Genomic DNA, 15,368 nt, shown 5'->3' on the forward strand with positions numbered 1-15,368 from the left:
CCGCATTTGATGGGTTAAGGCAAATATATACTCTACATAGAGAGGTGTATTGGGACACCTGCTCATGTTTTTGTTTCTTCCAAAATCCCATCAAGGGTAAAAGTAACTGAGTAGCAAAGAGTTAAAGTAACTGTCTCTACTTTCCAGGGAAGGCTTTCTACTGAATATTGGATTGCTGTGCATTGCTGAGATTTTGTGAGTTCAGGATGCTGGATGATCAATGCCCCACCTCAATTCCCAAGTCATCTCAAACGTTCTAGATAGAGCAAAATCTTTCCTGAGGACACAGTTCCACTGCTCCACAGCTCAATGCTGGGGGGCTTTATACCCCTCTAGCCCATGCCCAGCATTAGGCATGGTGCCAGTAGTTTCATGTTTATCTGCTTCAGAGAGTCCAGTTCTATTAGCAGTACTTCTCTACAGGGACTAGAAAAGCTGTGTTTGTGCATTTGCTTATCTGTGTCAGCAATGGGTGTAACTTTAAGTAGCTAAATGCATCCATTATAAGGGGTGCTACATTGTCATAAGAGTCAAGGTGAAAAATCAGATTCTTAGTGCTGAATGTACTGATTGGCCATATTAGTACTGATGACTGAAAAGTATCTGTACCTGCATTGAATAGCTCATTTTTACCACACATGCCAATGTGCATTCAATTCCATTTTATGGACTTATTTCTGTATGGTCAACTAAGATGTATGTATTTGCTCTACAGGGTTTATACTCTCTATTTGCTTTCGTAACAATGTGTTACACAGCACAGCATTCAGAAATTGCTATTTTTTTTTAAATAGTGGAAAAATTGTACCACTATTTACCAAAGCCTGAAAAAAACTAAAACTGCTCAATACACAGCTGCAATCAAACATTGATACACCTGAATGTCGAAGGTATACCTGTGTCTCTTACTGGACATGACTAAATGGTGTGTTCCACCACGTTGTCAGTGTATCTATTACATCTTGCTCCAAGGTCATTCCATATCCAGGGAATAGGCGCCATCTGGTGGAAGGCAGGGAAGTTCAGAAATAAAAGGCGTTCACTTCTAACAAAGTTCTGCATAATCCTTCCAGCTCTGTGTCTGACAGTGATGTTACCAATCAGTGCAGAATTCAATAGTTTGATAAGAATATATCATAAGAACTATCAAAATAACAATATTAAAGGTGGAGATGAAAAAAGACATGGCCCATGATACTCTCAGTGCCTATTTCTCATGTGCACATGCTGTTTTACAGTGCAGCAAACAAGTCAGGAATTTCTCCAGAAGCCATTCCAGCAACATCAGTTCAATCAATTGTACATAAGTGCAATTTATTAACATTATTTTCCCAAGGTCTAGAATAAGACCCAAACTGTCACCTTCAGCTGAGAGGAAACTGGTTCAGATGAATAAGAATAACCCAAGAACCACCAGATCATAGGCCTGCCATTAACTGAAAGCTGCTGGAACACCAGTGTCATCATCTACAGTTAAGATAATTTTACATCGTCATGGACTAAGAGGCTACCATTCAAGAAATAATTGGTGACAACAGTATTCACTATATTGTTGTCTAAAACAATAAGGCATAAAATATGTGATATGTAATAATAATCTATAAAATCTGAACTACCAAACCACCATCCCTGATTTAGAAAGGAATCAGGATTCAGAATTAAGACAGTATTATAATACATGATACTGACGCAGAATCAAGACTGTATCATGAACTGATGTTAATTAGTACTGATGTCTATGTCCTGCGAACAGCATAGCATTCAAAAGAGCGAGGCAAGCAACCAAAGGTGCAATTCAGAGGAGAGGTGTCAATCTGCTCCGGCGGATGAGTGGCCTTGAAGGTGAAGTGCTGGAGGAGAAAAGTGATGAAGATAAAGACCTCCACACGGGCCAGAGCCTCACCTAAACAGGCCCGCTTTCCTGCACAACAGTGTTTAGGAATTGGTATAGACAATAAGATGTAATCCTGAATTAGCTCATTAGAAAACAAGCTGTTACTGAGGTGCTTTAAATAGACAGTTGTAAAGGTTTTAGCTCACCCATTCCAAATGCAACAAATGCATCATTCTTCTTGAATCATCCTTCTTCATCCAGGAAATTCTCTGGATCAAAATGGTTTGGGTTCTTCCAAAGTTTGGGGTCAGTAAGCACAGAGGATAGTAAAGGCAGAACTATGGCTCCCTGACAAACAAAGGAAATGCAAATGCATCTTAACAAATGAGCTTGAATGTTTTGTGCAATGAGCTACATATCCAAAACTGCATGCTGCTCAGTTATCCAGGGTACCTTTGGGATTAAGTAGTTGTTAAACTCAGTGTCACAAAGCATTTTATGTGGAACAGAGGTAGGGGCGAGGTCAGTGCTACGCTGGATCTCGTGAATGACTGCATCTGTGTAAGGCATGTTCCGTCTGTCATCAATAGAGGGGCACCGGTGTGGCCCCACCACCTCATCAATCTCCTTCTGGATTTTTGCTATTAAGAATGACAGAGGGAGGATTAATACACTCTCTCTAAACACACACAGACATATACAGATGTTTTAGCACTCCTGGTCAAATGATATTTTAAATTGTTGATGAGATGTATGAATAGTCCAATGGTGCTGTAATGCACTACCTGGGAAAGGCCACATGCACACAGTGTAGGTGCTATCAATATATTGTAGACTCAGAGTATAATAAAAAGCTTATCCCATATAGAGATACAGAGCTTCTCCAGATTGTGTTTTGCATTGATATCCCCTTCAGTAGGTGTGCCCTCAATATTTGCAAGTGTAATGCTGTATGGGGTGACATGCTTTACAGAAGTGTTAGTGGGAAGGAACAAGCTATTTCTACTGTTGGGGGTAGTGGCTAGACCATGCACATCATGCCACTATATTGATCCCTTGGAGTAGTGTCCTTTCTCTGCTAAATACACAACTATTTACATTTACATTTATGGCATTTAGCAGGCACTCTTATCCAAAGCAACTTACGAAAGTGCTTCGCTGTTTACTCAAGAATAACCTTAGCTAGTTTGAATAGCTGGTTCAAAGATACCTCTAAGCTTAGAAACTACTAAACACAAGTCAATAAGGACACTATAATACAACCAATAAAAAACAACACCCTCATTAGTCTGATTTATTCTCTGACATGATGCAGCACTTTGTGCTATTAAAGAAATATTCAAATGTGTTACTCCTAAAGACTGAGTGTGCAATGGGATGTCTAGTGTCATGTCATTTGTCACCTTGGATATCTGGATGCTTCATCATGAGCAGTAGGCCCTGTCTAATAGTAGAGGAGGTGGTTTCAGTGCCAGCACTAAACAGGTTCCACAATGTGCTCAACAGGTTGTTGAAATTAAAGTCTGTATTAGTATTGTGTTTCTCCTGCAGAATAAAGAAACTCACTGTCATTATCTGTTTGCTATACCATAGGGTTTCATGCAGAACACGTTTTACTATTTCAGCTGTTCCATTTTAAAAATGACTTAATACTAATAGCAGTATACTATACTAACTTAGTATACTAATAGCATACATAAAGAAGACTTTACCTCCTCCATTCGTATAAGGAAGGCTTCAATGAAGTCCTGTGGTGGTGATGAAGGATCCAAAGTCTTCCTCCTTGCCTCTACCTCGAGTTTTAGAGAAGCTTTAGTCTCCTTCACAAGTGAAAGCACTTCATGGATCTTTCCAGGAAAGAGGCTAACAATTCTGGGGAAAATGTTGTAGGCCTGTAAGAGAGAGGAAGATGAAAGTATGAATAGATGATCCATGGTGTTAAGTTGTGAGATCATTAAAAGATTAATTTGCATGAGTTCAAGAATTCAAAATCAAAATAAGGAAAAAGGAAATGTGTACTGTATGCTACATGCATCATATATCCAATAAAAAAATATACATCTGGTGTTTACAACAAGATTTATTAGGATTGATGATTGCTTAGGATTTTCTTTAGACAAAATCATTTCAGACTGATGATTAGTATAAAAACAAGAACTGAATTTAAATAAAAGGATTTTAGAGACAGAGACAGAAGGACAGAAGGGCTGTGTACATTTTAAACCCTGATAAGTGAGTGTATGTGAGTGTACATAAAGTCTAGAGCTTGAGAGACCAAAAACACTGGGAATCTGAGGATTGATCAGGGTCTGTATGTTTAGCTCACAATTATCAGTCAGGTCTCTCAGATTTGGTATTACTGTACTCAACATGGTTGTTGGACAAACACTTAAAAACTACAAATATTGTTTGCAAACAGAATGGAGAAAAACAAAATCAACTACTGAAGTTGAATACAGTACCTGACCAACAGAGCCAGTCAGAAAACTGAGGTTTTCGTTAATGCTTCTGATGAAAAGTTTTAACTGTGGGTCATCAGGTTTAAATCTTCGGCCAAGCACAACCGAACAGATCACATTGCACACTGCTTCAGATAGCAGATCTCTGGGATTAAATGCAGAGTCTGAAGGGGGAAATAGATTAGTCAGAATTACTGCAGACATTACTGTTGTATAATTAGGAGCTTTGTAACATGAGAAAGCAGTTAAGGTAAAAGAAAGACAAGCTTTCATTTGCTTAAACTCTTTGACAGCTCACATCACGCCCTTCATGAGCTACATATAATACATATACTGTATAGCACAGGGCTGTTCCCATTAAAGTGAGGCTTCTCAAAACTATTCTGGCACTAAGAAATTCTGCAGAGTCTTTCAGTGATTTCAAGGTGTTTTACTGGAAATGCCATCTAGAGTGCTTTCACCAGCTCTGTCAAGTGGGACTTTAGCATTCTCTGCAATTCTACACAAGTTAATAAATATCTTATTGATTGCCCTTTCAGAAACAGGTTTACCCTTGCCAGCATACCTGTTAAGCCCAACAAATGCTGATATTGTTCAGGCATGAAATGGATAGTTTGTATATAATGAATTAGTAAATACACTGGAATGCTGTATTTTTAATCACAGGTTTTAATTATGGTGAGTTTTCCAGTATGTCTTTTAAAGTAAGATCAAAATTGGGAATGTGGGAACACAATATTTACTGTAGGGTTGGATGACACTTTTCCTCAGTAGCAACCTGTGTCAAAATCCAGCTTCCAAGCCCTATTGCTGAGGTAGATTTTCCAGTCTTAAACGTAAATGTGATTTTACTGTTAAATAACACAGTATTGCTGGGGGTTGTGTCAAAACTATTGGCACCCTAACACTTTTTTTCAGAAAATGCAGAGTGTCTCCTAGAACATTTCTGCAGTTATAAATGCTTTTTAATCACATGTTTATTTCTGTGCTGGAACAACACCACAAAAAGCTGAGAAAAAAGTCAAATCTGATACAGTTCCACACAACACTACACACGTGAATACAGAAGCATTTGTAATTGCAACCATTTATCTGGGAGATGTGGTGCATTTTCTAAACTCGCAAGACTTTGCAACATTTAATAGATAGCAACGCCGCTGTACCTCCAAATGTGCTGAAAGTTTGCACCAGATAACTGGCCTCTTCCTTTACTTTTTCCTCAATGCTTTGCCGACCCATACCAAAGTTCTTCAGGGTCGTGATGCAGAATCTTCGCAGTTGCTTCCACCTGTCCCCATTGCTGACCATAACACCTGTAGAGTAGAGAAAACATGTACAGAACATGAAGAGCAGGAAAATATTTACTGGACTCAGTGCTTTTGCTGCTGTGCAGAATGAACTCACCATATCCCTCAGTGATCTTCAGTAGGAGGGGATAGTTTGCTCGACCGCTAAACTCTTCACTCAGGCCAATCATAGAGTCCTTCAAGGCTTGGTATCCAGAGATCACCACAACAGGAGTGTTAGCAAACCAGAGGGTGAAGATGGAGCCATACTTTTCACTCAGCTGATGCAGAAAATTGTGAGATTAGGTACAATTTCAAATCAGTTTTTTATCAACTGATCCAACTGAAACTGAAACTGTAAACATTAGTCCAGGCAGTTTTCTTCACTGACTTTTAACATAACATGATTGTATCTGCATCAGTTGATCTGCCTCAGAGGTTATAAACACATGATTGGCCATCTGTTTAAATTAATAGCCTGAATGTCATGTAAAACAGCCTGTCTCCTTACCACACCTCCACTCATCAAAACTCTTTTACAATTTGTAGTGACTGCATTTCAAAGTCAAATGATTTTTTTTAAACAAAGACAAGTGCAGTTGGTACAGTTATATCATGGGAAAATGCACTAACATGAAGAGTATGAGTACTTTTGTACTTTTATTTGGAAGGACTGTTTGCATTTATTGATGGATTAATTTAATAATGAAACATTAATAAAACATTTCCAATCAATTTCATAATTTAACTGTGTTACAAGCATGTAAGCATTGTGTTCTGTTGAACAGTATAAGCTGATGTGGTGGTTAGGTGTGTTCTACAGCTTCATACTCCTGTCAGTTACTTTTATGTTTTTCTAAAGCATTTTAACTAATTTTACTTTTAGTTTTAGTTGAAAATAATAAAAAGGGTTGTTTTTCAACATGCAGCGCTGTAAAGCTCTGTACCCATGGTAACAAACTCATGACACATTTGTGGTACAATCCAAATCCTAAGGAGAAAAGTCTGAAGTTTATCCACTTTTACATTAATAACAGGTGATAACAATGCAGAAGGACACAATAGGCCATCTACTGTGTGTTGCTCTGGCTTACTGGTGTTGGTGCTCACATAACCTCCTTTGACTCAAAGAACCGGTCCTTTTGTTTATTCCCTCTAACTTATCTACTTTAAGACCAGAGCAATAACAAACAAGTGACCAATACAACAAATGAAGTCCTCATTTCCTTATAGGGTTAATAAGAGGGATTATTATTTTGCTGGACTTTACATTGCTATTTCTATATAATTATGTTTTTGTACAGTTAATTACGTAATTCATTATCTGTAGCTGGACTTACATTCACTGTCAAAACGTTTGTAATAAAAACATCATAAGAAGAAACAGATATGAGTGGTGAGTGTTACTAACCTTGAGGTAATGCTTGTACGGCTCCTTGACACGCAGCTGAAAATAGTTACCCACCAAAGGAGCAGGAGAGGGACCTGGAGGCAGCCTCTCATAAGCCTTCTGATATTCTGTCCTTCTACTCTTCCAAAATAAAAAGAAGACAGCAGTGGCCACGGCAATGCACAAGACGTTTGACAGGAAAAGCTCCATGTTGTACAGATGGGGAAAGATCCTGTGGGATCCTGTGTGTTAAAGGGGCGTGAACCTCAATCTTGAAACACTTGCTAACTTCAACAAGAACTTGTTCAACAAGCACTAACTTGTGGTGCTGGGGTGAAGCGTGACTGTCTGTTTCTACTGCGTGATGAGCATCCATGTTCTCTTGTTGACACAGAGGGAGGTAGATGGAGGTGCGTGATGCAGAAACGCAGAGTCATAAATAAAGCAGAAATCTGAACAGAGAAGAAATGGAGCAGATGCTTCCAAAATGAACAGACTCTCTGTGACACTGAGGTTACGTCCAAAAATGCTGGGATTTACATTTTAATGTTGTTTGCTTGCCAAACATTTACTTAGATACTTCTCATAAATGAACACCTGTCCAGTTCCCAACATCTAAGCAAGACCAAGACTGCATTATTGAAATTACTTGAAGAGGTTCTTTAAAAATGAGAGGTTCTCTAAAAGTGAATTTTACAGATACTAGTGATGCATCAGTATAGTGATTGTGAGGCAGTGCTGGATACTGTATTTTACACAGTATATCTGCCTATTCCAGACATTTCTGAAATGGACCAATTGGCACAACATCTGGATTAGCATTAATAGAGCAGATAGAGTGCAGTAGTCCAACACTATCGAAACGTTCTGCTCTTCTGGAGTATCAATGAATATATAACAACATATTGGTTTGAAATAGTCAGATCTAAACTTTTCTCCAGTGCCAAAATTGTAAATACTTTAAAACAGAACTTCAGAATACTAAATTAGATATTGACTGTTATGGACAGAGTTGTAAAAAGAAAATGATCCGACTACCAGTGCTTCCCAAATCTGCTTAGTGCTGTGTAAGAGATTGTGATCCTTTGATGTAATATGATAAATGGTCAATTTTAGGGCTTATGCAGTAAGAGGTTTATTTTTGTACTGTTTTGTTAATAAGGAGGTAAGAACAGAGATGTTTAAACACTGTTTAATACATCCAATAAACACTGACCTGAGGTCAACATTGACCAACTCCACATTAATGGCTACAGGTTATATGTGATTAAAGCTCCTGTTGGTGTAATGTGTAGGTGTCCTAATACTTTTGTCCATATAGTGTGTAATTGTTTTTAAAGTATATTGCCTCTGGGGTCTCTGAGGGTCCCTGGGGGTGCTCTTTATAAGTAGGCCTATTTATGTTTTTGTGTTATTTAAATAAGACAAAAGAATGAGATTACATTTGACGAATAGAAAGCTGTTGAAATGTGCTTTAATGGGTTTCAGGTTATAAAAAAGGCTAATTATAGTTAAAATAATATTAGAATCCAAAGTCGTTTTAAAAAGACATCTTTGGTGCATTGCTATCGAGTATGATTTTTAGAGAACTGTATGTACACTCAAAGAGATAGATGAAAGACATGATTGCTAGTGACAAGATCATATAGAAGGTCTTTCTGTCCTGTTTTTAATTCCAGGCAGAAATCAACAAACAATGGCAACAATAAAGGCTGGGAATTAGCCTGCTGGACAATCAACGCAACACCAGTAGCCACACTCCACAGGGAGGCACCGGGCTCCAGTGCAACTATGACCACCCCTGCCAGCCAGACTGTCCTGAGACATGGATTATGGAATTGAATGGACATTTGCATGTGGGGTAAAAATGAGCTATTCAGTGCAGGTACAGACACTCTTCAGTCATCAACTCTAATACGGCCCATCAGTACATTCAGCACTCAGAATCTCATTTTCCACCTTGACTCTTATGACAATGTCACGATTTGTGTAGAGGTAACCATCACTAATGATGTATTTACCTATTGTTGGTAAATATTAAAAGCTGTACATATGAAAATACAATTTATGTCCAAATATTTATGGACACCCCTTTTAATTAATGCATTTAGGTACTTTAGGTTACACCCATTGCTGACACAGAGAAGCAAATGTACAACCACAGTCCCTGTCTACTCCCTGTAGAGAAGTACTGCCAACAGAATAGGAACCTATGGAGCAGATAAACATGAACCTGTTGGCCCCCTACTCAAATACTAGGCGTTGAGCATTGCGCTGTGTAGCAGTGGAGCTGTATTTTTGCTTGAAAAATCAGATTCATGATGGGGTATGGCAAATATATACCCTACAAAGACTGAAAGCTGCATCGAACATAAATACACCGAAACGTCAAAGGTATACCTTTCTGGACAGGACTAAGCTAAAGGTCACTAAACCCCCTTCCTCAACCCAGGACCCAGCTTTAATCTCTGCACTGTGACAACATGAATTAATAATATCTTTATTCTGGAAGGTAATGTAACAAGACTAAAACCCTGATGCTGAAGCTATTGATCAATACAATACAGTAATCTGGTGTGTTCCACCATGCTGTCAGTGTATCTATTACATCTTGCTTCAAGGGAATAGATGCCGTCTGGTGGATGGGAGGGAAGTAAACAAATAATAGCATTTAATTGCCTCCGCTCTGCATCATCCTTTCAGTTCTGTCTGACTGATGTTGCCAAATTGTGCAGTATTCAATTTTAAACATTGTATCTCAAAATGTAACATATTGTATTATTAATAATAATAATAATAATAATAATAAAGGCTGAAGATGATAAAAGACAAAATAAGTTTTGGTAATGCAGAATTAAGACAGTATACTGATACATGATATTGATGCAGAATCAAGACTGTATCATGAACTGATGTTAATTAGTACTGATGTCTATGTCCTGCGAACAGCATAGCATTCAAAAGAGCGAGGCAAGCGACCAAAGCTGCAGATAAGAGGAGTGGTGTCAATCTGCTCCGGCGGATCCGTGGCCTTGAAGGTGAAGTGCTGGAGAAGAGAAGTGATGAAGATAAAGACCTCCACACGGGCCAGAGCCTCACCTAAACAGGCCCGCTTTCCTGCACAACACACACCACACAGGGAGGAGTGTTTAGGAATTGGTATAGACAATAAGATGGAATCCTGAATTAGCTCATTAGAAAACAAGCTGTTACTGAGGTGCTTTAAATAGACAGTTGTAAAGGTTTTAGCTCACCCATTCCAAATGGAACAAATGCATCATTCTTCTTGAATCGTCCTTCTTCATCCAGGAAATTCTCTGGATCAAAATGGTTTGGGTTCTTCCAAAGTTTGGGGTCAGTAAGCACAGAGGATAGTAAAGGCAGAACTATGGCTCCCTGACAAACAAAGGAAATGCAAGAATCTTAACAAATGAGCTTGAATGTTTTGTGCAATGAGCTACATATCCAAAACTGCATGCTGCTCAGTTATCCAGGGTACCTTTGGGATTAAGTAGTTGTTAAACTCAGTGTCACGAAGCATTTTATGTGGAACAGAGGTAGGGGCGATGTCAGTCCTGCGCTGGACCTCGTGAATGACTGCATCTGTGTAAGGCATTTTCCGTCTGTCATCAATAGAGGGGCACCGGTGTGGCCCTACGACCTCATCAATCTCCTTCTGGATTTTTGCTATTAAGAATGACAGAGGGAGGATTAATACAGGTCTGTTGCAGCCCAAGTACTGTTCCATAAAGTTCACAGATTTGACTGGCAGGGAAAGTGCCAGTCAAATTGACTAACTTCCATGAGGAATGAATTTTCTAATTTTTATTTCTACTGTTGAGGTTTGGCTAGACCATGCACATCATGCCACTATATTGCTCCTTTGGAGTAGTGTCCTCTCTCTGCTAAATACAGACCCAACACCCTCATTAGTCTGATTTATTCTCTGACATGATGCAGCACTTTGTGCTATTAAAGAAATATTCAAGTGTGTTACTCCTAAAGACTGAGTGTGCAATGGGATTTCCAGCGTCATGTCATTTGTCACCTTGGATATCTGGATGCTTCATCATGAGCAGTAGGCCCTGTCTAATAGTAGAGGAGGTGGTTTCAGTGCCAGCACTAAACAGGTTCCACAATGTGCTCAACAGGTTGTTGAAATTAAATGCTGTATTAGGATTGTGTTTCTCCTGCAGAATAAAGAAACTCACTGTCATTATCTGTTTGCTATACCATAGGATTTCATGCAGAACACGTTTTACTATTTCAGCTGTTCCATTTTAACTGCCAATGTAAACAATTCTGTCACCCAAAATGACTTAATACTAATAGCAGTATACTATACTAACTTAGTATACTAATAGCATACATAAAGAAGACTTTACCTCTTCCATTCGTATAAGGAAGGCTTCAATGAAGTCCTGTGGTGGTGATGAAGGATTCAAAGTCTTCCTCCTTGCCTCTACCTCGAGTTTTAAAGAAGCTTTAGTCTCCTTCACAAGTGAAAGCACTTCATGGATCTTTCCAGGAAAGAGGCTAACAATTCTGGGGAAAATGTTGTAGGCCTGTAAGAGAGAGGAAGATGAAAGTATGAATAGATGATCCATGGTGTTAAGTTGTGAGATCATTAAAAGTTTAATTTGCATGAGTTCAAGAATTTAAAATCAAAATATGGAATAAGGAAATGTGTACTGTATGCTACATGCATCATATATCCAATAAAAAAATATACATCTGGTGTTTACAACAAGATTTATTAGGATTGATGATTGCTTAGGATTTTCTTTAGACAAAATCATTTCAGACTGATGATTAGTATAAAAACAAGAACTGAATTTAAATAAAAGGATTTTAGAGACAGAGACAGAAGGACAGAAGGGCTGTGTACATTTTAAACCCTGATAAGTGAGTGTATGTGAGTGTACATAAAGTCTAGAGCTTGAGAGACCAAAAACACTGGGAATCTGAGGATTGATCAGGGTCTGTATGTTTAGCTCACAATTATCAGTCAGGTCTCTCAGATTTGGTATTACTGTACTCAACATGGTTGTTGGACAAACACTTAAAAACTACAAATATTGTTTGCAAACAGAATGGAGAAAAACAAAATCAACTACTGAAGTTGAATACAGTACCTGACCAACAGAGCCAGTCAGAAAACTGAGGTTTTCGTTAATGCTTCTGATGAAAAGTTTTAACTGTGGGTCATCAGGTTTAAATCTTCGGCCAAGCACAACCGAACAGATCACATTGCACACTGCTTCAGATAGCAGATCTCTGGGATTAAATGCAGAGTCTGAAGGGGGAAATAGATTAGTCAGAATTACTGCAGACATTACTGTTGTATAATTAGGAGCTTTGTAACATGAGAAAGCAGTTAAGGTAAAAGAAAGACAAGCTTTCATTTGCTTAAACTCTTTGACAGCTCACATCACGCCCTTCATGAGCTACATATAATACATATACTGTATAGCACAGGGCTGTTCCCATTAAAGTGAGGCTTCTCAAAACTATTCTGGCACTAAGAAATTCTGCAGAGTCTTTCAGTGATTTCAAGGTGTTTTACTGGAAATGCCATCTAGAGTGCTTTCACCAGCTCTGTCAAGTGGGACTTTAGCATTCTCTGCAATTCTACACAAGTTAATAAATATCTTATTGATTGCCCTTTCAGAAACAGGTTTACCCTTGCCAGCATACCTGTTAAGCCCAACAAATGCTGATATTGTTCAGGCATGAAATGGATAGTTTGTATATAATGAATTTGTAAATACACTGGAATGCTGTATCTTTAATCACAGGTTTTAATTATGGTGAGTTTTCCAGTATGTCTTTTAAAGTAAGATCAAAATTGGGAATGTGGGAACACAATATTTACTGTAGGGTTGGATGACACTTTTCCTCAGTAGCAACCTGTGTCAAAATCCAGCTTCCAAGCCCTATTGCTGAGGTAGATTTTCCAGTCTTAAACGTAAATGTGATTTTACTGTTAAATAACACAGTATTGCTGGGGGTTGTGTCAAAACTATTGGCACCTAACTATTGGCACCCTAACACTTTTTTTCAGAAAATGCAGAGTGTCTCCTAGAACATTTCTGCAGTTATAAATGCTTTTTAATCACATGTTTATTTCTGTGCTGGAACAACACCACAAAAAGCTGAGAAAAAAGTCAAATCTGATACAGTTCCACACAACACTACACACGTGAATACAGAAGCATTTGTAATTGCAACCATTTATCTGGGAGATGTGGTGCATTTTCTAAACTCGCAAGACTTTGCAACATTTAATAGATAGCAACGCCGCTGTACCTCCAAATGTGCTGAAAGTTTGCACCAGATAACTGGCCTCTTCCTTTACTTTTTCCTCAATGCTTTGCCGACCCATACCAAAGTTCTTCAGGGTCGTGATGCAGAATCTTCGCAGTTGCTTCCACCTGTCCCCATTGCTGACCATAACACCTGTAGAGTAGAGAAAACATGTACAGAACATGAAGAGCAGGAAAATATTTACTGGACTCAGTGCTTTTGCTGCTGTGCAGAATGAACTCACCATATCCCTCAGTGATCTTCAGTAGGAGGGGATAGTTTGCTCGACCGCTAAACTCTTCACTCAGGCCAATCATAGAGTCCTTCAAGGCTTGGTATCCAGAGATCACCACAACAGGAGTGTTAGCAAACCAGAGGGTGAAGATGGAGCCATACTTTTCACTCAGCTGATGCAGAAAATTGTGAGATTAGATACAATTTCAAATCAGTTTTTTATCAACTGATCCAACTGAAACTGAAACTGTAAACATTAGTCCAGGCAGTTTTCTTCACTGACTTTTAACATAACATGATTGTATCTGCATCAGTTGATCTGCCTCAGAGGTTATAAACACATGATTGGCCATCTGTTTAAATTAATAGCCTGAATGTCATGTAAAACAGCCTGTCTCCTTACCACACCTCCACTCATCAAAACTCTTTTACAATTTGTAGTGACTGCATTTCAAAGTCAAATGATTTTTTTTAAACAAAGACAAGTGCAGTTGGTACAGTTATATCATGGGAAAATGCACTAACATGAAGAGTATGAGTACTTTTGTACTTTTATTTGGAAGGACTGTTTGCATTTATTGATGGATTAATTTAATAATGAAACATTAATAAAACATTTCCAATCAATTTCATAATTTAACTGTGTTACAAGCATGTAAGCATTGTGTTCTGTTGAACAGTATAAGCTGATGTGGTGGTTAGGTGTGTTCTACAGCTTCATACTCCTGTCAGTTACTTTTATGTTTTTCTAAAGCATTTTAACTAATTTTACTTTTAGTTTTAGTTGAAAATAATAAAAAGGGTTGTTTTTCAACATGCAGCGCTGTAAAGCTCTGTACCCATGGTAACAAACTCATGACACATTTGTGGTACAATCCAAATCCTAAGGAGAAAAGTCTGAAGTTTATCCACTTTTACATTAATAACAGGTGATAACAATGCAGAAGGACACAATAGGCCATCTACTGTGTGTTGCTCTGGCTTACTGGTGTTGGTGCTCACATAACCTCCTTTGACTCAAAGAACCGGTCCTTTTGTTTATTCCCTCTAACTTATCTACTTTAAGACCAGAGCAATAACAAACAAGTGACCAATACAACAAATGAAGTCCTCATTTCCTTATAGGGTTAATAAGAGGGATTATTATTTTGCTGGACTTTACATTGCTATTTCTATATAATTATGTTTTTGTACAGTTAATTACGTAATTCATTATCTGTAGCTGGACTTACATTCACTGTCAAAACGTTTGTAATAAAAACATCATAAGAAGAAACAGATATGAGTGGTGAGTGTTACTAACCTTGAGGTAATGCTTGTACGGCTCCTTGACACGCAGCTGAAAATAGTTACCCACCAAAGGAGCAGGAGAGGGACCTGGAGGCAGCCTCTCATAAGCCTTCTGATATTCTGTCCTTCTACTCTTCCAAAATAAAAAGAAGACAGCAGTGGCCACGGCAATGCACAAGACGTTTGACAGGAAAAGCTCCATGTTGTACAGATGGGGAAAGATCCTGTGGGATCCTGTGTGTTAAAGGGGCGTGAACCTCAATCTTGAAACACTTGCTAACTTCAACAAGAACTTGTTCAACAAGCACTAACTTGTGGTGCTGGGGTGAAGCGTGACTGTCTGTTTCTACTGCGTGATGAGCATCCATGTTCTCTTGTTGACACAGAGGGAGGTAGATGGAGGTGCGTGATGCAGAAACGCAGAGTCATAAATAAAGCAGAAATCTGAACAGAGAAGAAATGGAGCAGATGCTTCCAAAATGAACAGACTCTCTGTGACACTGAGGTTACGTCCAAAAATGCTGGGATTTACATTTTAATGTTGTTTGCTTGCCAAACATTTACTTAGA

At 38.5% G+C, this 15,368-nt stretch overlaps 1 protein-coding gene and 1 pseudogene across 1 annotated transcript; both read right to left on the bottom strand.

Moving 5' to 3' along the window:
- Positions 1-1,736: 1,736 nt before the first annotated feature.
- On the bottom strand, positions 1,737-7,191 carry LOC140565247 (cytochrome P450 2M1-like; annotated as a pseudogene).
- Positions 7,192-8,627: 1,436 nt separating this feature from the next.
- On the bottom strand, positions 8,628-15,013 carry LOC140565248 (cytochrome P450 2M1-like). Its single transcript, XM_072691086.1, has 9 exons — positions 14,813-15,013; positions 13,520-13,682; positions 13,279-13,428; positions 12,105-12,265; positions 11,355-11,534; positions 11,018-11,159; positions 10,469-10,656; positions 10,224-10,365; positions 8,628-10,086 (listed from the first exon to the last, which is right to left on the bottom strand). The coding sequence occupies exons 1-9, from the start codon at positions 14,999-15,001 to the stop codon at positions 9,902-9,904; spliced, it is 1,500 nt and encodes a 499-aa protein (XP_072547187.1). The 5' UTR covers positions 15,002-15,013; the 3' UTR covers positions 8,628-9,901.
- Between the last annotated feature and the right edge of the window lie 355 nt (positions 15,014-15,368).

Source organism: Salminus brasiliensis, chromosome 11 (genome assembly GCF_030463535.1).
Source record: "Salminus brasiliensis chromosome 11, fSalBra1.hap2, whole genome shotgun sequence".
NCBI lineage: Eukaryota > Metazoa > Chordata > Actinopteri > Characiformes > Bryconidae > Salminus > Salminus brasiliensis.